The sequence below is a fragment of the Mustelus asterias genome, chromosome 4 (genome assembly GCF_964213995.1).
Source record: "Mustelus asterias chromosome 4, sMusAst1.hap1.1, whole genome shotgun sequence".
In the NCBI taxonomy this organism is placed as follows: Eukaryota; Metazoa; Chordata; class Chondrichthyes; order Carcharhiniformes; family Triakidae; genus Mustelus; species Mustelus asterias.
Window position 1 is genome coordinate 129,362,629 of NC_135804.1, and position 23,982 is coordinate 129,386,610.

General features: G+C 46.1%; 1 protein-coding gene across 1 annotated transcript in view; it reads right to left on the reverse strand.

Annotated features, from left to right (window-relative positions):
- The window catches only part of mcf2a (MCF.2 cell line derived transforming sequence a), a 190,478-nt gene that overhangs the window by 50,012 nt on the left and 116,484 nt on the right, over positions 1-23,982 (reverse strand). The window contains exons 14-22 of the mRNA XM_078211752.1: positions 19,539-19,627; positions 17,308-17,396; positions 11,905-11,971; positions 11,253-11,368; positions 11,090-11,159; positions 10,902-10,994; positions 6,880-6,972; positions 3,703-3,828; positions 1,734-1,955 (exon numbers count right to left, since the gene is read on the reverse strand). Coding sequence (XP_078067878.1) covers positions 1,734-1,955; positions 3,703-3,828; positions 6,880-6,972; positions 10,902-10,994; positions 11,090-11,159; positions 11,253-11,368; positions 11,905-11,971; positions 17,308-17,396; positions 19,539-19,627 — 965 coding nt within the window. The remainder of the gene's footprint in view (positions 1-1,733; positions 1,956-3,702; positions 3,829-6,879; positions 6,973-10,901; positions 10,995-11,089; positions 11,160-11,252; positions 11,369-11,904; positions 11,972-17,307; positions 17,397-19,538; positions 19,628-23,982) is intronic.

Genomic DNA, 23,982 nt, shown 5'->3' on the forward strand with positions numbered 1-23,982 from the left:
TTCATATTATCTGTGCTATGTATTGGGTAGAAACCAGGGGAGGACTCTATGATTGAGCTGTGGAATCTCGACATTCACATGGGAGGGCACATGGGTTTAACATCTCATCTGAAAAGTGGCACCTCTGACAATGCAGCACCCCATTATGTACTGGCACTGGGAGCACTGCCCTGGATTATGGACTCAAATCTTGGGTGTGGGGCTTCAACACAAGAGCTTCGAGCTCACAGACAGGAACATTACCCACCGAACCCCAGTGAAACCCTTTGAGATTCACAGCAAAACATCAACTAATATTCAAATAAAACACCTACATTCAATGACCTTTCCAGTTAGGGAATTGCAAAAAATAACAATGTATTCCATCTCCATGGAGAGGAAGACCTGATGGGATTAAATCAATGCTATGGATAGTTTTAAAATTATGAGGTTTATAATAGTTATATTTTGTGCCTTTCATTTAAGATAAAAAGGGAGGAGTCATGTGATGTGTTCTGTTCAGCAAGCCTGAACAGGGGTCAGATTATTTTAATGGGAAACAGCTGCAAGGTGTTGGTCACAATGACAGCAGCCTGTGTGATATCAGTGGATAGAATGGGAGTCTCCTAAATCCCAGAAAGGAGTCGGGAATATCAGGTTGTAAACAACTTTTTAAAAAACTATCCATTTAAAGTTTGTTTCTTATTGTCACAAGTAGGCTTACATTAACACTGCAATGAAGTTATTGTGAAAACCCCTAGTCGCCACACTCTGGCGCCTGTTCGGGTACACTGAGGGAGAATTTAGCATGGCCAATGAACCTAACCAGCACACCTTTCGGACTGTGGGAGGAAACCAGGGCACCTGGAGGAAACCCACGCAAACATGAGGAGAACGTGCAAACTCTGCACAGACAGTGGCCCAAGCCGGGAATCGAACTTGGGTCCATGGCGTTGTGAGGCAGAAGTGCTAACCACTTGGCCACCGTGCCACCATTTACTTCCAACATTAAAGAGGGTTGAGGTCAGCATTTTCATCTGGATACAAGGCCCATGTGATTCGCATTGCCATGAAGGTGGGCTTTGAGAGGGGAAGGGTCCCTGAAAACTCACAACAAGATTGATCTGCTAGGATTTGGGAGAAGGAGTGGAGCTACGGGTAGTAAGATGCATTGATTCACAACGCAGGATCGCAGATGGAAGCTAACGCTGGGATTAAAAAGACCAAGTTCCTGACAGATAAAATGAGAATGGAATATTCACCTCGCTTGCACTAAAAGAAGACTTTGGGGGGAAAAATCTCATTGTGAAAGACAAATCTGGGATTAAAAGTTCCCGGGCTGAGAAAGAACAGACGTAAATGTTCAGGAGCTAAGACTTACTTAGGACTGAGTCCAGGAGAATGGCATGATATTTGTAAAGAGTGTTTTTGGTTGTGCTGGAAGGAACAGGGAAATGTTGTGTTCTTTTGGCTTCAAGCCTTGATGATGAAATACAGGTGGAAGAGAAGCTGTACAAAAACACAAACATGAGTATTCCGTGTGGCTCTGCGCTCCTGATGAGGAGTTTCCCAAAATGGGAGAATGTGCTGGAGGTTGGCGTTACCTCGTGACAGTGTTACCCCCAAACCTGAGCATGACCTTTGAGGAAAACAGCCTGCTGGGAGCCGGGTGGGCGAGAATCACTGAATTTACTCTGTGGATGGAGGGCCGAAAGGAAAAATGCAACAGTAAACGGTGGGATTGTCTGTCTTACTTTTAAATAATGTTTGAAACTGTAAGAAGGTGCTTTGTCATAACCTTCTCCATGTTCCTCCCGCTTCTTACAGAACAGAAGTGCAGTCTCGTGAAGGAAGAGGTGGCGTTGCATTGGTTTGAAGCGTGCAAGATCCTTCATTTTGGTGGCGCCTTTCTTGTGATTTATCCAGACATTGAAGGAACCTTGCATCAAAAGCGGACCAAACTCTTCCAGGTTGCCCTGCCAATCAGAATCTTTGTTGATTTTTCTGTTTAGCCATTACTGTACAATTATTAACAAAATTTCATTAATAACCATTATAATATTTGGATATTTGAATCCAGAATTACCAGCATGTGTAGTTTCTCCCTTCAAGAATCCTTTTCTAGATTCAAGGTGTGAGTATCACTGGCTAGGCCAACATTTATTGCCCATCCCTAATTTCCCTTGCGAAGGTGATTGTGAGCCACCTTTTTGAAGTGCTGCAGCCCGTGTGGTGGAAGCGATCTCACAGAGCTTAATTCTCTCATCTCTCTTATTACATTCACTCCATTTACAAAAATGCAGAGGGACACAAAACACATCTCCAGTCCATCAAACCAGCCCCCTGTCAGAAATGAAAGACCACCCTCAATGGAGAGGCAAAAATCCAGAGGACAATTCAGACGAAAAGTCTTGACTCCTTCTTCACCCATAAAACCCAAGTGTTTTTTATATTTGTTCATGGGATGTGGGCATCGCTGGCTGGGCCAGTAGTTTGTGCCCATCCCTGAGGGCAGTTGAGAGTCAACCACATTGCTGTGGCTCTGGAGTCACATGCAGGGTAAAGATGGCAGATTTCCTTCCCTAAAGGATATTAGTGAACCAAATGGGTTTTTCCAACAAACAAAATGGTTTCATGGTCATCATTAGACTTCTAATTCCAGATTTTTATTGAATTCAAATTTCACCATTTGCCAGGGTGGGATTTGAACCCAAGTCCTCAGAGGTTTCTGGATTACTCATCCAGCAACATTACCACTATGCCACTGCCTCCCCGTAACATGGTTTCATCAGAAACACATTTAGATCAGAGATTTACCTCTGTCACATTTACACCCTTGAGACACAAAGAGGTTCGAGATCGACTAGCACCAGGCAAATTTACAAGATGTCTCCTGCCAATGCAACTGGACTTATGTGCACAATCCTACGGCATCATTTACCAGTTGGAAAACCTTCATCAGTTTCTGAGCCCCTTAGGGGAGGATTCTGATTCACCCAGGGTTTGGGAAGTAGAGGGAGGGGAGGATTCTGATCCACCCAGTGATGGCCACAATTCGCTTTGAAGCCCCAAGGTTTGTTTCTCCCAGCATAGCAACAGGACTGGCAGACGATGGAAAACAGGCCTCAATTACACACCACCCCTTCCACTCCACTGAGATATGCTGCTATGACAGGATGGCTTATTGGAGAAAATTTGCCTTCCCAAAACAACGTGGGGGGGAAAAGGCGAGAAAAATGTGAGAGGAATCAAATCTGAGACCCCCTGAGAGAATCGGTTGCTGCTGCTGTAATATTATGCGGGAATAGGGCCTGGGTGGCATTGTGGCCGGTGCAGTCGTTTCATGATCGCTTCTCCCAGAACTACATTTTTAAATTCCAAATTTATTCAATTGAATTTAAATTCCCCAGCTGCTGTGGTGGGGTTTGAACTCATCGCCTCAACTCATCAGTCCCGGCCTCTGGACTGTCAGACCAGTGACATTAGCACTCTGCTACTATCTCCAATAGATCACTGGTGATGAACCCACTGAGAAACAATATCAACAAGCAGACTTGACCACAGGCTGCAACGTTTAAATCAATGTCAAACCCACCAACAACTTGCTTTGCTCGATAGTCAATTCTCCTGGCATGCAAAGGCTCGATAATATCGGAATAAATGCACGTCTTCCCCATTGATTCATGTCAAGCGTAGGTTTCTAATTCCCAAACAGGTACTCACATTATATCCTGTTATCGCAATCTGGTGCATGGAGTCATTAACTGACTTTAATAAATTCAACATGGCTGTTAGAGCTTCCTGTAACTCCTGGGTCCCATCACCGTTACTGCTGAACTTCAGTAATTCCTGTCAGGATGCACAACAATTTGCAAATCATTTCAGCAAAATATGTCAGTAATTCAATGAGTTACGTTTGACATCATCTTCATGTTAATACATGTTGACACTTCCATTACAGAGTAGACAGAGGATCATATCAACCCCTCACCTCCTGTTACCAGTTTCTCCAATCTCTATCCTTCGACATGCATCCCTCTGTCAGACTGCTTTACAACGCAATGCAGATTGAGACAGAGGAGGGGGAGAAGAGGGAGTATAAAGGGAGTGGAAACAGTGGCAAAATAATGAGGTCTTTTCGATGGGAGAAGGCAGCTGTTTTGGAGGGATGGATACCATAGAACCACAGAAAAGTTACAGCACAGAAGGAGATATTTAGCCCATCTTGTCATTCCAGCCCAAGGACATCCAAGTGCCCTTTCTAATCCCACCTTCCTACACCCAGCCCACAGCCCTGTAGCTTACAGTGCTTAAGGTACAGATCCAGGTACTTTTAAAAAGAGTTTAGGGTCTCTGCCTCCATCGCCAACCTGGGCAGTGAATTCCAGACACCCACCACCCTCTGTGTAAAAAAGTTCTTCCTCTCCACCTTCTGCCACTTGTCTTGAATCTATGTCTCCTGGTTCTAGAATTCTCCACCAAGGGAAGCAGTTTTAAGCTGTCCCCTCTATCCCGTCCACTCACAATTTTGTACACCTCCACAGTACCTATGAATTGGGAGGTAGATACAGTTGATGGTAACAGTGAAGAAACACTTAATGAGCTTGTTATGAACTTCTCCTGCTCATTATTTTGTCTGATGTACTGAATTATTTAAAATAAAAGTTGATCAAATTAGCAAAAAAAGTGGTTAAAATAGTGGCCAGCACAACTAAACACAAACTAAAGCCATGAATTCTCAATTCATGTTTACTTTTGCAATTACATCTTGAATATGATTGTATTTTTCCAGCACTGCATCTTGACTCTCACTGAAATGTCTCCAAGTCTCCACATAGTCCATATCGCTACAAGTGCAGCCATTTTGCACACAGCAAGATCCCAGTAGCTGGCCTGAGAAATGCGATTTTTTTTTTGGATGGTTTTAGTTGAGAGAGGGATATTAACCAGGGCACCTCAGAACTCCCTGCTCTGTTTTTTCAACAGTAAGAAGTCTCACAACACCAGGTTAAAGTCCAACAGGTTTATTTGGTAGCACAAGCTTTCAGAGCGCTGCCCCTTCATCAGGTGAGTGAAGGATTTGGTTCACAAACAGGGCATATGTGAAACAAATCCTCCACTCACGTGGTGAAGGGGCAGCGCTCCGAAAGCTCATGCTACCAAGTAAGCCTGTTGGACTTTAACCTGGTGTTGTGAGACTTCTTACCGTGCCCACCCCAGTCCAACGCCGACATCCCCACATCATCATCATAGAAATCATAGAAACCCTACAGTACAGAAAGAGGCCATTCGGCCCATCGAGTCTGCACTGACCACAATCCCACCCAGGCCCTACCCCCATATCCCTACATATTTTACCCACTAATCCCTCTAATCTACGCATCCCAGGACACTAAGGGGCAATTTTAGCCTGGCCAATCAACCTAACCCGCACATCTTTGGACTGTGGGAGGAAACCAGAGCACCCGGAGGAAACCCACGCAGACACGAGGAGAATGTGCAAACTCCACACAGACAGTGACCCAAGCCAGGAATCGAAACCAGGTCCCTGGAGCTGTGAAGCAGCAGTACTAACCACTGTGCTACCGTGCCACCCATCCTTTGAAAAATCACTGATTTTTCAAAGGATCTTCCCTGCCCAGCTGAGTTTTGCACAGGAGCTTGCCTTGTTTATCATCCCATCCAAATGAAAAGAATGTCCAGCATCTTATCAGGTGCCAAAGCACTTCACAGCCAATAGATCACTGAGGTGGATACTTCAACTTGAAAATGGCATGCTGGCCACTGATTCAGAAGGTTGTAGGTTCAAGGCCTATTCCAGAGTGAAGCTAAGAAGTATTTTCACCCAGAGGACAATGAGGATCTGGAACTCACTGTCTGAAAAAGCAGGAAAGGCAGAAACTGGCATCACATTTAAGAAACATTTGGAGACCCTAACATTAGAAGTGTGCTAACTGACAGGGTTATATATAGACCAAGAGCTGGAAAGCATGATCAGGCTGGATCGCTCTTATTTCTCAACTGATACAGACTTATCCTCCAGTGCAGGATAGAGGGAGTGCCGCACTGTTGGAGGTACTGTGGGTCAGATTTTTTTTACTCATTTATAGGACATGGGTGTTGCTGGCTAGCCAGTATTTATTGGCCATCCCTAGTTGTCCAAGAGCAGTTGAGAGTCAACCACATTGCTGTGGCTCTGGAAACACATGTAGGCCAGATTGACAATGGTTTCATGGTCATCAGTAGATTCTTAATTCCAGATATCTTTTATTGAATTCAAATTCCACCATCTGCCTTGATGGGATTCGAACCCAGGTCCTCAGAACATTAGCTGAGTTCCTGGATTAACAGCTTAACGATAATACCACTAGACCATCGCTTCCCTGTGCAATGCTAAGTCAAGGCCCTGTCTAATCTCTCTGATGGACATTGAATAGCCAATGGCGCTATTTCAAAGAAGGGCAGGGAAGTTCTTCCCGATGTCCTGATTGTTGTTAATTCCTCAACCAACATCATTAAAACTGGGTGTGCTGAAAATACTCAGCAGGTCAGAGGGCATCCACGGAGACGGAAACAGGGTTAAAGTTTCAGATTGGTGACCTTCCAACAGAGATGGAAAGTGTTCCAACTTTCTAACACATTCCAAACTTTTTCCAGTTCTGATGAAAGGTCAGTGACCTGAAACATTAACTCTCTTTCTGTCTCCATAGATGCTGCCAGACCGGCTAAGTAATTCCAGGAACATTCTGCTTTAATTTTTAAAAAATGGTCCATTGGATGTAATGTACTTTGGAGGATGAAGAAGGTGCTACATAAATGCAAGGCAGTTTATGATTATTTTATTTCTCAGTATACAGTGAATATGACTTTATAACCTGTGGCGATACCTCCTTCACCTACCTTTAGCAATAGCTGGTATTTTGTTAACCGTTGAATGGGTTTCAATAAGTACGAGTCCAGGCCAAGTTTGTGGTCCAGTTTTCGTTGACATTCCTGGTAAAGAGCACACAAGTTAGGAAGAGATAGAAACACCAGTTCTGAAAAAAAGCTAGCAACCTCCAAATCAATAAAGTTTGTTCAACACAACAAATAACTGCCTGAGTTGGCATTACATAAGCAATAGGAGCAGGAATAGACCATTCAACCCCATAAATCTGCCCCGCCATTCAACACGATCATGCCTGATCTTCTATCTCAATGCCACTATCCCACCCGCTGCCCATATCTCTTGATTCCCTGAGAAATTAAAAATTTGTTTATCTTAGCCTTGAATGTATTGAGTGACGGAGCAACCACAATCCTTTGGAGTAGAGGATTCCAAGGAATCACACCTTATGAAAAACCTCCCTCATCTCAGTGTTGAATGATTGGTGTCTTAGCCTGAGATTCTGACCCCCATGTTTGAGATTCCCCAGCCAGGGGAAACACTCTCTCAGTATCTACCCTGGCAAGTCCCTTCTGAATCCTGAAGGTTTCAATGAAATCCCCTCTCATTGTTTCAAACTCCAAGTTATTCAGCCTCTCATCATCGGACAACCCAAGACCACCGATTAGTGAACCTACTGTACTGTACCATCTCCAATGCAAGTATATCCTTTCTGAGATATAGAATTCTGTGGCAAGTAACTCACCTCCTGATTCCCCAAAGTCTGTCCACCATCTATTGGGCACAAGTCAGGAGTGTGATGGAATACTCTTCAGTTGCCTGAATGAGTACAGCTCCAACAACATTCAAGAAGCTCCACGCCATCCAGGACAAAGCACCCCACTTGATTGCTATCCCTTCCACAAACATTCATACCCCCCTCCACCGACGAACAGTAGCAGCAGTGCATGCCAACCACAAGATGCACTGCAGGAGATCACCAAGGTTCCTGAGGCAGCACCTTCCAAACCATCCAGAAGGACATGAGCAGCAGATACCTGGGACACCACCACCTGGAGGTTCCCATCCATATCACTCATCACCCTGATCTGGAAATATATCACCATTCCTTCACAGTCGCTGGGTTAAAATCCTGGAGCTCTCTCCCTAACAGCACTGTGGATGCATCTATACCATATGGACTGCAGCCGTTCAAGAAGGCAGTTCACCACCACCTTGTCAACTAGATATGGACAATAAATGCTGGCTGAGCCAGTGATGCCAACATCCTGTAAATTAATTTTTAAAAATATGGACTGTGCTCAGCTCTCTCGGCTCCACGTGAGGTCTCACCAAAACCCTGTACAACTGCAGAAAGACTTTCTAATTCTTGTACTCCAAGCTCCTTGCAATCAAGGCCAGCATGCCATTTGCCTTAATTGTTTGCTGTAGCTGCAGGCTAATCTTTGCGTTCCTCATACTATTGATGCACCATCAATCAAGCAAAGACTAGTTTGTATGCAAGGACAAATAGGCTTTTATTAGCAAAAGACTTGGAGCACACCCATGCCGATGAACTGGTCCAGACTGAGGCAGGGGGTGGGGAGCAGTCACCTTTATACCTGGACCGGGGGGGGGGGGGAAATCCCGGGCAGGGCCGGCAGGGACGTGTCCAGGCATATCACACACACAGGCAATAAGCTAACAGTGGTTTACCACAACTATTACATCCAAGTTTCTTTGAACATCAACATTAAAGTTTCACCTTCTAAAAAATATTTGGCTTTTCTACTTAACCTCACACTTCCCCACATTACCGTCCATCTGCCACCTTATTTTCCACTCACTTAACCTGCCTATTGCAGCCTCCCTGTGTCTCCCTCACTACATTCTCCCGAGACTTGCATCATCATCAAACTCGAATACATTACTCACATTCTCTCTGTCTAGGTTTGAGTGGAGCCAATGCTGAGTGACACAGCAATGTGTCAGACATCACGACATTGTCAGAGAAAAATATTTCCAGATATTCTACAGGATTGTGCCAGAGGTTTTGTTTCTCTTGATTTTTTTTCCTCTGCTGACGGTACGAGGCACTGCACCTCAGGAGGACTGGCCCTTGGGCACCAGATTGACACAAGAGGCTCTAAGGGTTAAATTATGAGGATCTGTTGCATAAACTAGGTTTGTATCTGCTTAAGGCCAAGAGGTGATCTGATTGAGATGTTTAAGATTGAAAGACTTGATGGGTTAGATAAGAGGGAAGCTGCTGTCTCTGGTGGTGGAGGAGTCCAGAGCAAGGGAACACAGACAGAAAATCAGAGCCAGCCAGGCGATGTCCTCACAGGAAGAGTAGTCAAAGTCTGGAACTCTGTCCCTCAAAAAGCTGCTGAGGCTGGAGGTCAGTTAAAAATTTCAAAATGGAGATGACTAGATTTACATTAGGCCGAGGTATTAAAGGTTATGGAACCAAAGCAGGTAAATGGAGTTAAGATACAGATCAATGATGATCTAACCAAATGTGGAACCAAATGTGGAACAAGTTAGCCTGTGCCGGTTCCTATGCCCCTATCCTGGTCAGAAGAACAAAGCTGGTGAGGGTGAACCGGAAGCTTATCTCACATTCTGCTGAGTTTTCTCACCCATCCATTTCACTGGGAGTAGAAATGGTGTGGGATCATAGAATCATAGAATCCCTACAGTGCAGAAGAAGGCCATTCGGCCCATCAAGTCTGCACCGACCACAATCCTACCCAGGTCCTATCCCCGTAATCCCATGTATGTACTCCGCTAATGCCTCTAACCTACGCATCCCAGGACACTAAGGGGAAATTTAGCATGGCAATGCACCTAACCAGCATGTCTTTCGAAATGTGGGAGGAAATCAGAACACCCAGAGGAAACCCACACAGACATGAGGAGAACGTGCAAATTCTGCACAGACAGTGAGCCGGGAATTGAACCCGGGTCCCTGGTGCTGTGAGGCAGCAGTACTAACCACTGTGCCACCGTGTCGCCCCCATAGGGATATGAAACTAATTGCCAATTTGCTATCACTTGCTTTGCCCTAACACCAAAGACCAATTTCACCTGCACATTTTCCCTTTAAGTATTTATCCAATTCTCTTTTGAAAGTTTCTATTGACTCTTTGGCTCTTTCAGGCAGTGCCTCCCAGATCATATCTCACTGCACAAAAGACGTTTTCTTCATCACCGCTCTTGTTCTTTCACCAATCATTTTTAATCTGTATTCTCTGGTTACTATCCCCGCTGCCACTGGAAACGGTTTCCAGCTGCTTACCCGATCAAAACCCTTCATATCTTGAATGCATCCATTCAATCTCTCTTTAACCGTCGCCGCTCTAGAACGACTCCGGCCTTTCTACATAACTGATGTCCCTCAGACTTGATATCATTCTAATGAGTCCCTTGTGCACCCTCTCCAAAGCCTTTCTAAAGGTGGCCAGCGTTGAACACAAAATTTTACAGAAGTTTTGTGTTAATTTTTTGTACTTGTACATCACTCCTCCATGAATAAAACCCAGGGTTCCCGATGCTTTATTATTTTTTATTCATTAGTTGGACATGGGTGTTGCTGGCTGGCCAGCATTTAGTTGCTTTTGTTCAGAGGGCAGTTGAGAGTCTACCACATTGCTGTGGCTCTGGAGTCACATGTAGGCCAGACTGGGTAAGGACGGCAGATTTCTTTCTCTAAAGGACATTAGTGACCCAGATGGGTTTTTCTGACAATCGACAATGGTTTCATGGTCATCAGTAGATTCTTAATTCCAGATATGTTTTATTGAATTCTAATTCCACCATCTGCCGTGGTGGGATTTGAACCCTGGTCCCTAGAACATTAGTTGAATTTCTGGATTAATAGTCTAGTGATAACACCACTAGGCCATCGCCTCCCCCTAATTGAGAGCTCACTCAACTTGTTCTGTCACCTCCGTAAGTTAGTGCACACAGAGTTCCTAGGTTCCTGCATCTGTTCCAAATGCTACCATGTAGTTCATACTGTCAACTTAGATGGAAGTTTTTGAAGATCTGTTACCTGAAAAAAAGGGCAGTCTGAACACTGTCTCCAAAGGTACTCAGAGCGTGGTTTGTTCTGGCAGTATTTCACATACATTTGGAAATTCTCCCTCTGAAGAGCACAGTGAGAAATGCTTACATGAAACTGTAAGTTATGTTTAAAATAAATGTGGATTTCAAGATCAGAAAGATGTCAGTTGAACATACCCTTTCAAGGAAGCAGAGTCCTACTTTCTCTGGCATTTCAATGCAGTTCTGAAGGTCATTAAGAAAAATTCTGGGGAAGATATCAACTCATTAATAAAGGCAACATTATCCAACATGCCTCCTACAATTCACTTAAGGGGGGTGTGTGATAGATTGTTTTTACCTGCTGTGAAAATCATAGATCTCCGCCATATTGCCAAACAATATTTCCTTCTTGTTCTCCAGTAAGGATGGCATGAGCGATATCATGGCTGGATTGTCCATCTCCATTTTGTAACCCTGCAAATTACAGATAAAATCAGCTTGAGCGAACAGACAGAGGCATGAAACAGAGGTGGGAGCTGTGTTTTCACAGGGTCCGGCAACCAGTGTGAAACCCCGATTTGCATTTGAAGGGTATCTAATGGGATGTAGATGAGCTCCCAACACATCGAGACGTTGCCAGCTTTTGATCTGGCAGCTGGGGCTGTGGGAAGATTGGGTTTAAGAAATCGCTACCAGATCTTTGTCTCTCCAACTCTGAGTTTTCCATCCAAAATGACAGTAAATTTCTCCCACAAAATCCACGAATCTGCTAATCGTCAATCTCTGCCCCTGCTTCGCCAGCCAGCAGAAACGTTCTTCACTTTCTGGCCCCGTGTTCACTAACTGCCAATGACTTTACAAACCTCTCTAAGATTTCCCTCTCCTCACCTTCCCCGCCATGCCAGGAAAACAAACCCAAATTTATTGAGCCTTTTTCCATATCTGCAAATGTACAAATAATCTATGATAGGTGATCAAACACAAAGCAGCAGCACACATTGCCATGTTACCTGAAGCACACTGCTTAGCTCCTCCACATACACTCGCTCAGTCTCGATCAGCTCATTGATCACATGTCTGCAAAATAAATACTATAGTTACAAGGGAGGAGTTCATCATCAACAACACGCTTTTATACAACACCCTTCATGTAGGAAAATCTCCCAAGGTGCTTTGCAGGACTGTAGTTGGATTAAATTTTACAATGAACCACATAAGGAGATATTGTAACAAGTAACCGAAAGCTTGGGCCAAGGGGTAAGTTCAAAGAAGCATCTGAAAAGAAGTGGAGAGATTGAAGGAAGGAATTCCAGGGCTTTGGGCCTACCTAGGCAATTAAAGCCACAGTCGTCAATGGTGGAGTGATTATTATTTTTTTCATTATTCTTTCGGGGGGTGTGGGCATCGTTGGCAACGCCAGCATTTATTGTCCAATGCTGATTGAACTGAGTGGCTTGCAAGGCAGTTAAAAAGCAACTATATCTGTGTGGCTCTGAAGTCTCATGTCGGCCAGACTGGGTAAGGACGGCAGATTTCCTTCCCTAAAGGACATTAGTGAAGCAGATGGGTTTTTCCAGGAGGTGAGAGTTGCCATGGTCATCCTTACTGAGACTAACTTTGTAATTCCAGATTTATTAATTTATTTTAAATTCCACCAGCAGAACCCAAGTTCCCCGAGCTTAAACGTGAGCCTGTGGAGTGACAGACCGACTGCACCAAGATCTCCCCTAAAATCAGGGATACATAAGAGGCTAGAAATGCATTATTTTTGCAGTGTTGGAAAGCTGAAGGAGAATTTGGGACATGGATGTCACTGGCTGGGCCAGCATTTATTGCCCACCCCATTCGGCCCATCTAGACTGTACCGACTCTGCAACAGAGAATCTCACCCAGGACCTTTCCTGTTACCCCACATATTTACTCCAGTAATATCCCTAACCTAAGTACCTTGGGACACTAAGGGACAATTGTATCTATGTGGAGTTTGCACATTCTCCCGTGTCTACATGGGTTTCCTCTGGGTGCTCCGGTTTCCTCCCACATACTGAAAGTCGTGCTGGTTAGATGCACTGACACAGACTGTGGCGAATAGAGGAATTTCACAGTAACTTCACTGCAGTGTTAATGTAAGAACATAAGAACATAAGAAATAGGAGCAGGAGTAGGCCACCTAGCCCCTCGAGCCTGCCCCGCTATTCAATAAGATCATGGCTGATCTGACGTGGATCAGTACCACTTACCCGCCTGATCCCCATAACCCTTAATTCCCTTACCGATCAGGAATCCATCCATCCGCGCTTTAAACATATTCAGCGAGGTAGCCTCCACCACCTCAGTGGGCAGAGAATTCCAGAGATTCACCACCCTCTGGGAGAAGAAGTTCCTCCTCAACTCTGTCTTAAACCGACCCCCCTTTATTTTGAGGCTGTGTCCTCTAGTTTTAACTTCCTTACTAAGTGGAAAGAATCTCTCCGCCTCCACCCTATCCAGCCCCTGCATTATCTTATAAGTCTCCATAAGATCCCCCCTCATCCTTCTAAACACCAACGAGTACAAACCCAATCTCCTCAGCCTCTCCTCATAATCCAAACCCCTCATCTCCGGTATCAACCTGGTGAACCTTCTCTGCACTCCCTCCAATGCCAATATATCCTTCCTCATATAAGGGGACCAATACTGCACACAGTATTCCAGCTGCGGCCTCACCAATGCCCTGTACAGGTGCATCAAGACATCCCTGCTTTTATATTCTATCCCCTTCGCAATATAGGCCAACATCCCATTTGCCTTCTTGATCACCTGTTGTACCTGCAGACTGGGCTTTTGCGTCTCATGCACAAGGACCCCCAGGTCCCTTTGCACGGTAGCATGTTTTAATTTGTTTCCATTGAGATAGTAATCCCATTTGTTATTATTTCCTCCAAAGTGTATAACCTCGCATTTCTCAACGTTATACTCCATTTGCCATATCCTCGCCCACTCACTCAGCCTGTCCAACTCTCTCTGCAGATCTTCTCCGTCCTCCACACGATTCACTTTTCCACTTATCTTTGTGTCGTCTGCAAACTTCGTTACCCTACACTCCGTCCCCTCCTCCAGATCATCTATATAAATGGTAAACAGTTGCGGCCCGAGTACCGATCCCTGCGGCACGCCACTAGTTACCTTCCTCCAACCGGAAAAACACCCATTTATTCCGACTCTTTGATCCTGTCGGATAGCCAGTCCCCAATCCACTTTAACACACTACCCCCAACTCCGTGTGCCCTAATCTTCTTCAGCAGCCTTTTATGGGGCACCTTATCAAACGCCTTTTGGAAATCCAAAAACACCGCATCCACCGGTTCTCCTCCATCAACTGCCCTAGTCACATCTTCATAAAAATCCAACATGTTCGTCAAGCACGACATTCCCCTCATGAATCCATGCTGCGTCTGATTGATCGAACCATTTCTATCCAGATGCCCTGCTATCTCCTCTTTAATAATGGATTCCAGCATTTTCCCTACTACAGACGTTAAGCTGACCGGCCTATAGTTACCCGCCTTTTGTCTCCTTCCTTTTTTAAACAGCGGCGTAACATTAGCCGTTTTCCAATCAACCGGCACTACCCCAGAATGCAACGAGTTTTGATAAATAAGCCTTACTTGTAACTAATAAATAAACTTTCTAGCGTGGCCAATCCTCCCAACCCGCACATCTTTGGACTGTGGGGGGAAACCAGGGCACCCAGAGGAAACCCACGCAGACACGGGGAGAACGTGCAGACTCCACACAGACAGTGACCCGAGGCCAGAATCGAACCTGGGTTCCTGGCGCTGTGTGGCAGCAGTGCTGAGCACTGTGCCACCGTGTCGTCTTGGCCTTGGCAACAATGCCCACGATCCAAGAAAGAATAAAGAAAGAGATATGACTTTGTTTATTGGCTGTTCCTTAATAACCAGAAAAAATAATCATCAACTTTTCGCAGGAGAGCTTTTCCTCCCACTGCTTTGAATCTGTGTGAACCAGGGTGGAAGATTTCAGAACTGGGATTGAATTCGTTTTCCAAACCCATGTCAAGCTCTCTCTCACCTGGGTATTATGACCATTAAGTTGACATCTGTCGGCTGCTGAATTGGTTGTGTATTTGGCTTGATGGGTCAAATCATTTCTGAGTCAAAAGGCGGAACTTTACCGTCCCGTCTGCCATGGGAATCACAGGGGGCACGGGTGGACCAAACAAAGGCCCATTGACCTTCGGCAGAACTTTCCGGCCTTGGGTCGAACGCGGCTGGAAAATCCCACCCAGAGGGTGTGGGAATTGGCCCTTTAAGGGAAACACAGCAGAGTAAGGGTCAGCTGGCCTGGGTGGCCAATCAGGACTCAAAGTGGGGAATCATCCCAGTGGGAGGAGTTCTCCCAGTGCAGATGTATTTTGTAATTAGCTGCAGCTGCTAAAGATCACTCATTTACAAATCTCTTTTTATTCTACCAACAAAGTCTCTGAAAATGTAGGTAACAGAGGGTTATGAGTTAACATCCCATTTCAGAGGTTTGAGGAAGAAATCCCGGCAGACACTCTTACTGAGTTGGAGGGTCAGTACTGAGGGAATTCCGCACTGTCAGAGGGATAGTACTGAGCAAGTGCTGCATTGTTAGAGGGTCAGCACTGAGGGAGTGCTGCACTGTCAGAGGGTCAGTACTGAAGGAGTGCCGCACTGTCAGAGGGTCAGTACTGAGGGAGAGCCGCACTGTCAGAGGGTCAGTACTGAGGGAGTGCCGCACTGTCAGAGGGTCAGTACTGAGGGTGTGCCGCACTGTCAGAGGGTCAGTGCTGAGGGAGTGCTGCAATGATGGAGGGCCAGTACTGAGGGAGTGCTGCACTGTCAGAGGGGTAGTACTGAGGGAGTGCTGCACTGTCAGAGGGTCAGTACCGAGTGAGTGCCGCACCGTCAGAGAGTCAGTACTGAGGGAGTGTTGCACTGTCAGAGGGTCAGTACTGAGGGAGTGTTGCACTGTCAGAGGGTCAGTACTGAAGGAGTGCCGCACTGTGAGAGGGTCAGTACTGAGGGAGTGCTGCACTGTCAGAGGGCCAGTACTGAGGGAGTGCTGCATTGTCAGAGGGACAGTACTGAGGGAGTGCCGCACTGTCAGAGGGCCAGTCCTGAGGGAGTGCTGCACTGTCAGAGGGACAGTACTGAGGGAGTGCTGCACTGTCAGAGGATCAGTACTGAAGGAACGCCGCACTGTCAGAGGGTCAGTACTGAGGGAGTGCTGCATTGTCAGAGGGACAGTACTGAGGGAGTGCTGCACTGTCAGAGGGTCCGTACTGAGGGAGTGCTGCACTGTCAGAGGGTCAGTACTGAGGGAGTGCTGCACTGTCAGAGGGTCCGTACTGAGGGAGTGCTGCACTGTCAGAGGGTCAGCACTGAGGGAGTGCTGCACTGTCAGAGGGTCAGTACTGAGGGAGTGCTGCACAGTCAGAGAGTCCGTACTGAGGGAGTGCTGCACTGTCAGAGGGACAGTACTGAGGGAGTGCTGCACTGTCAGAGGGACAGTACTGAGGGAGTGCTGCACTGTCAGAGGTGTCACAATTTTGCACAAGGCATTAAACCGTGGTCCTGTCCACTCTCTCACTGGGAGGATAAGAAATCCAAAATACAATTCCAGAAAACTCAATAAATTTTCATCAGAGCTGTGGCCAATATTTATAAAACCTAATCCAGATTATCAATTGGTATCTTATTGCTGTTTGCGGGAGTTTGTTGTATGCAAATTAGTTGCTGAGTTTCCAGTGAATATGCTCTGAAAGTGCAAGGCAGGAGACATTCTTTCTGTACGTACTGAACCTCTCAGGACTTTCACTTCTGTACCAACCAATAAAAACAAACTGGAGGTAACTTTAACTCTACTCGACCCAGGAGTCTCAACAATTGCGTTCTTGTCATGTCAACGGATGTATTCCTATAAAGAGGTGATGAAAGTTGTTGAACAAGGCGAGGCATTATTACAAAGTGCTGGGCAGACAGTAAAGGTCAGTAAATCTCTGGAATTTAATTCAGCTGAAAGGACGAATTGCATTCCGATGTTTATCAGTCTTTCTGCCGTGATAAAATGATATAAGATAGGTTTAAAGAGGGTGAGTTTAATGAGTATTTACCCAGAGTACAATCAACTCTGAAAGTAATTATGACTGTGGGACACAGCAAACCAACCTGACATTATAAACCTGCCCCCATTTCCATTCATTTCAAACAATAGTGATGTCTATAATGGCTGCACAGATCCGATGTCACCTGCTTTATCATCCCACAAGATCAAAATTATCTCAATAAAGTCTTCTCATCCAAGGTGATTGACAGGTTACGTGAAACCTTAAGCACTGAGTTATTCATGCAAATGACTGGTTTGTAATGTTGTCAGCCTCTTACCTTTTCAAGATTTCCAAGCTGTCGTCACTTTCAGAACTTAAGGAGTATAATGAATTCCTTGTTTGACTGACTTCATGCATGACCTCAATCTAGGTGTGGAAAAGAAAGAAAGATTGATCTAATCCTCCGACAGTTCAGTGCGAACATTTCTTCTTACACTATTTCCTCCTATTAGAGTCATAGAGGTTTACAGCATGAAAACAAGCCCTTCGGCCCAACTTGTCCATGCCGCGCTTTTTTTCAGCCACTAAGCTGGTCCCAATTGCCCGTGTTTGGCCCATATCCCTCTACACCCATCTTACCCATGTAACTGTCTAAACGCTTTTTAAAAGACAAAATTGTACCTGCCTCCATTACTACCTTTGGCAGCTCGTTCCAGACACTCACCCACTGTCACTGGAGGCAAATAAGAGCAAATAACAACTTAGATTGGGATTTATTCCCTGTTTATGGACCAGATTCCAACACAGCTACTGTGCAAAATCAAATGAGAATGGGTTGTTTGTGATAAGAATTTGATATAAATTACTCCAGTTGACAAATAATTTCTCTTCTCATCAATTACAGCACAGGTTCAGCAGCTTAAACATTGGTATCTTTTTTAGAGAATAAATAATCAATCATTGCTCCCCAATTTCCATGATTTTCTTGAAGGAGTTTCTTTCAACAACATAAAATGAAATAATCTCAACAATAATCTCTCCCTCAATGTCAACAAAATGAAGGAGATTGTCATTGACTTCAGGAAGCATAAAGGAGAACATGCCCCTGTCTCCATCTATGGGGACAAAGTAGAAAGGGTCGAGAGCTTCAAGTTTTTAGGTGTCCAGATCACCAACAACTTGTCCTGGTCCCTCTGCGCTGACACTATAGTTAAGAAAGCCCACCAACGCCTCTACTTTCTCAAAAGACAAAGGAAATTTGGCATGTCAGTTACGACTCTCACCAATTTTTACAGATACACCATAGGAAGTATTCTTTCTGGTTGTATCACAGCTTGGTATGGCTCCTGCTCTGCCCAAGGCCGCAAGGAACTACAATAGGTCGTGAATGTAGCCCAATCCATCACGCAAACCAGCCTCCCATCCATTGACTCTGTCTACATTTCCCGCTGCGTTGGCAAAGCAGCCAGCATAATTAAGGACCCCACGCACCCTGGACATTCTCTCTTCCACCTTCTTCCGTCGGGAAAAATATATAAAGTCTGAGGTCATCTAGCAACCGACTCAAGAACAGCTTCTTCCCTGCTGTTGTCAGACTTTTGAATGGACTTACCTTGCATTAAGTTGATCTTTCTCTACACCCTAGCTATGACTGGAACACTACATTCTGCACTCTCTCATTTCCTTCTCTATGAACGGTATGCTTTGTCTGTATAGCATGCAGGAAACAATACTTTTCACTGTATGTTAATACATGTGACAATAATAAATCAAATCAAATCAAAATCAAATCAAATGGTTTCAGCTCTGGCTCAGTGGGTCCTATTCCTTCCTTCTAAGGCAAGAAAGTTATGAGTTCAAATTTCATGCCAGAGTCAGGGAGGTTGTGCTGGAACTGTATAAAACACTAGTTAGGCCGCAGCTGGAGTACAGTTTGCAGTTCTGGTCACCACGTTACAGGAAGGATGTCATCACACAGGAGAGGGTGCAGAGGAGATTCCCAGGATGTTGCCAGGAATGGAGAATTTTCACCAGCAGCAAAGGCTGGATAGGCTGGGATTGTTTTCACTGGAGCAGAGGGGGCTGAGGGGAGATTTAATTGCGGTGTATAAAATTAGGAAGGGTCTCGATAGAGTGGATAGGAAGGACCTTTTTCCCTTAACACAGAGATCAAAATAAATAAATTTGAAGGAATTGGTGGAAGGATGAATGGGGAGTTGAGGAGGAATGTTTCACTCAGAGGCTGGTCAGAGTCTGTAACCCAGGTGATAGAGACAGAAACCCTCATCACATTTAAAACTACTTGGGTAGGTACTTGAAGTGGTTGCCGACAGAACCACAGGCCAAGGACTGGAGAGTGGGGTTAGATTGGATAGCTCGTACAATGGGCTGAATGGCCATAAATCTTTCTAAGCTGCAGTGTATCACTAACAAGAATTAATTGGGTTTCTTCCCCTTGTACTGTGCTTGTTGCAAGGTGTTTCTGTGGTGCTATGTATGAAATTGCAAAGTCAGACACTGGTAAATGTGAAGGTCACGAAGGCAGTTGTTGCTGTGTCACAGATTTACCTTCCGAGCACTCGGTGTTTTTCTGGAGCTCCGCTTGCTGTACAGGGAAATCTCAAACGGGAACTTTGAACCTGAACTCGAATCCACTCCTTCAAAATAAACAGATAAAAAGCTGCTGTGGAGCATCCAGTGCATCACCTTCCCTCTCCCAACAGTGCCCGTCCCACTCACCATCCCCATACCCGCCCCCACACCACCCCATTCCCCCTCCCCCACACCACTGCATATCCCTCCCCCACACCACCCCATTCCCCCTCCCCCACACCACTGCATATCCCTCCCCCACACCACTCCATCCCCCCTCCCCCACACCACTGCATACCCTTCCCCCACACTGTGGTGAACCATTGTTGGTTCCCACTAGGTAGTGCTGAGCCATGGTCTGGCCAGTACTATGAGTCTGTATATATGTTACTGTTGGGGTTAGGGTTGGGCTGTTCTACCTGTTAATATAGTTGTTATGGTACACGCCAGTCGGCTCCGCTTCCTGGGATAGGTATAAAGGTCACTGCTCTGCCTGGTGACCCTTTAGTCTGGGATCGTGTACTGTATATAGTAGCTCTGTTATTGTTGGCAATAAAAGCCTTTATTTCCCGAGTACATCACGCCTCTCGTGTGTTATATCGCGCATCACACACCACCCCATTCCCCCTCCCCCACACCACTGCATACCCCTCCCCACACCACCCCATTCCCCCTTCCCCACACCACCCCATCCCCCCTCCTGCACACCACCTATTCCCCTCTCCCACCCCACCCTATTCCCCCTCCCCACCCACCCCACCCCATTCCCCCTCCCCCACACCACCCCACCCCATTCCCCCTCTCCCACACCACTCCATTCCCCCTCTCCACCCACCCGACCCCATTCCCCCTCTCCATCCACCCGGCCCCATTCCCCCTCCCCCACACCACCCCACCCTATTCCCCCTCCCCCACACCACCCCATTCCCCCCCCCCACACCACCCCATTCCCCCCCCCACACCACCCCATTCCCCCCCCACACCACCCCATTCCCCCTCTCCCACACCACCCCATTCCACCTCCCCACCTCATTCCCCTCTCCCACACCACCCCATTCCCCCGCCCCCATACCATCCCTATCCGTCCCCCACACCACCCCATTCCCTTCCCCCATACCACCCAATTCCTCCTCCCCCACACCATCCCATTCCCTTCCCCCACACCACCCAATTCCCCTACCCCCACACCACCCAATTCCCCTACCGCCACACCACCCAATTCCCCTACCCCACACCACCCAATTCCCCCTTCCCCACCACTGTATTCCCCCTCCCCCACACCACTCTCTACCCCTCCCCCACACTGCCCCATTCCCCTCCCCCACACCTCCCCATCCCCCTCTCCCACACCATCCCATATAACCATATGGGCCATATCACCATATGGGTAGCACGGTAGCACAGTGGTTAGCACTGCTGCTCCACAGCTCCAGTGGACCTGGGTTCGATTCCCGGCTTGGGTCACTGTCTGTGTGGAGTTTGCACATTCTCCTCGTGTCTGCGTGGGTTTCTTCTGGGTGCTCTGGTTTCCTCCCACAGTCCAAAAGATGAGCAGGTTAGGTTGATTGGCCATGCTAAAATTGCCCCTTAGTGTCCTGAGATGCGTAGGTTAGAGGGATTAGTGGGTAAAATATGTAGGGATATGGGGGTAGGGCCTGGGTGGGATTGTGGTCGGTGCAGACTCGATGGGCCAAATGGCCTCTTTCTGCACTGTAGGGTTTCTATGGTTTATCCCATCCCCCCTCCCCCACACCACCTAATTCCCCTCCCCCACACTGCCTCATTCCCCTCCCCCACACCAACCCATTCCCCTCTCCCACACCACCCAATTCCCCCTCCCCCACACCATCGTATTTCCCTTTGCCCACACCACCACATTCTCCTTTCCCCACATTGCATTCATCCCCTCCCTCACCACCCCCATTCCCCCTCCCTCATACCAGCCTCATCATCCTCCCCCACCCCTTCCCCACACTGCGTTCATCCCCTCCCCCACACTGCCCCTATTCCCTCCTCCCCTACAGCCCCTCACTCCCCCATGTTCCCCTTCCCCAGCCATCTCCTTCCCCACCCTCACCACCCACTCCCCAACCCTCACACATCTCCCTCCTCCATCCTCCCAGCGAGATGTTTTGATTCATGATCCAACTCTTTTTACCTGTCGTCACATCTAACGTCATCGGATAAATCTGATTCACCAAAAATGCAAAAATCTATAAATGTTACTAAGCCACACTTTAGCAGAGATGTCCATCAATTTAAAATCTATCACTTAGCCCTGGAGTTAAGGTACTTGACAGGAGAGTGCCATACAGAAGCTTAAAGTACCCAGGCTTTCATATAACCACGGGACATTTCTAAATTGTTACAATAATTGCAGTGAAGAGAAAGAGAATTTGGGGTGAAAAAGGCAATAATATTTTACAGGAGTAGTTACTTAAAGGCAATTCTCCCTTTAAGTTGACACTAAGAGCTGTTAGTCCCAAACATCAGGGCGGCACGGTAGCACAGTGGTTAGCACTGCTGCTTCACAGCTCCAGGGTCCTGGGTTCGATTCCCGGCTCGGGTCACTGTCTGTGTGGAGTTTGCACATTCTCCTCGTGTCTGCGTGGGTTTCCTCCGGGTGCTCCGGTTTCCTCCCACAGTCCAAAGATGTGCGGGTTAGGTTGATTGGCCAGGTTAAAAAATTGCCCCTTAGAGTCCTGGGATGTGTAGGTTAGAGGGATTAGCGGGTAAAATATGTGGGGGTAGGGCCTGGGTGGGATTGTGGTCGGTGCAGACTCGATGGGCTGAATGGCCTCCTTCTGCACTGTAGGGTTTCTATTCTATTCTATTCTATCAGATAAAATAACAAACTTGAAATCAAATCAGTTCCAGTCAATGTCGATATTTGGGTAAATGGAAATAGGAAGAAATTATTGTCTTCTTATTAATTATGGATGCTGATTAACAGTACCTGACGTGGCACCTAAGTTTAGACTATTTTGGAATTAGTTCATATTTAAAGAAGTTCTTCCCTGTTCTTGTTTTTCAATCCCTCCAGAACCCTGTTCCTCCTCTATCTCTGTAATCCCCTCTAGCTCTACAATCTCCCCACATCCCTGCCCCTTTCCTCCAATTCTCTCCTTCTCAACATCCCCAGTTTTAATTGTTCTCCATTGGCTGCTTGTCAGCTGCCTGGGTCCTGGGTTCTGGAATCCCCTCCCTAACCACTTCTGCCTCTTTATCTTTCTTTCTCATTTTAAACACTCCTTAGAGCAAACCTCTTTGACCAAGCTCTTGGCCATCTAGCCTAACGTCTCTGTACGTGGGTTAGGGTCAAACTTTAGTTCCTAATGCCCTTGTGGAGCATCATGGGACATTTTGTAAGTTAGCGGGATACAGGTACATTCGATCAAAATCCTTCTAACCAAAAACCAGAAATGTCCAAAAACCAGACATTGTTTTAAGGTAATCTTGAACTTCCAAGAATAATAGAATCCATAGAATCCCAACAATTCCAAAATAGTCTAAACTCTAAGGTACCAGGTCAGAAAATGGTCATTCGGCCCATCAAGTCTACACCAACTCTTTGATAGAATATCCCACTCACCTTGGGTTAATTTGATAAATTCTCAATATGACCGTTATGACTGACTTTTATCTGTTATTTTCACACAGGCTTTAACCCATTGCATTAGAATGGATTCACTTGAATAAATGTCATTTGGTTCCATTAATTTGTTAGTTAAAGCACCTGTCCAGTGACCAGGAGCCCAGCCCTGTGTTCATTTCCCAGTGGGATCTTCATTTCTTTATCACCAGCATGGGCCTGCTGAGCTGAATGACCTGTTTCTCTCTATATTTGCAGACACTGAAGCCAGTGAGTTCCTCCAAAACACTTTCTAAGTGTTTTGATGTTGAGACAAGAAGCTGTGTGGAGGAGTGTAGAGGGTGCCTGATCAGTGTCTATGGGACTGCAGTGTTGGAGGTGCCGCCTTTTGAATAAAATGTTAGACTGTGTTTGCCTCTGATGAGGATATAAAAGATCCCAGATTTGGAAGAAATGTCATAAAATCCCGATAGTGCAGACAGAGGCCATTTGGCCCATCGAGTCTACACCGATTCTCCAACAGAGTATCTTACCCAGGTTCCCCGCCCCCCTCTTATCCCCATAAGCCGTTACCATGGCTAATCCACTTAACCTAAATATGTTGGGAGGAGCTAGGAGCTCTTCCCAATGTCCCGGCCAACATTCAACCTTCAATCGACTTCATTAAAAAAATGTGATTCCCTGGTTATTATCATGTGGTTGTTTGTGGGAATTTTCTGTGCACAACATGGCTGCCATATGTTACAATGCACTGAATTGGCTGAAAAACAATTCGGAATATCCCATGGTTATGAAAGGCATTATATAAATGCAAGCTCCTCCTATCTT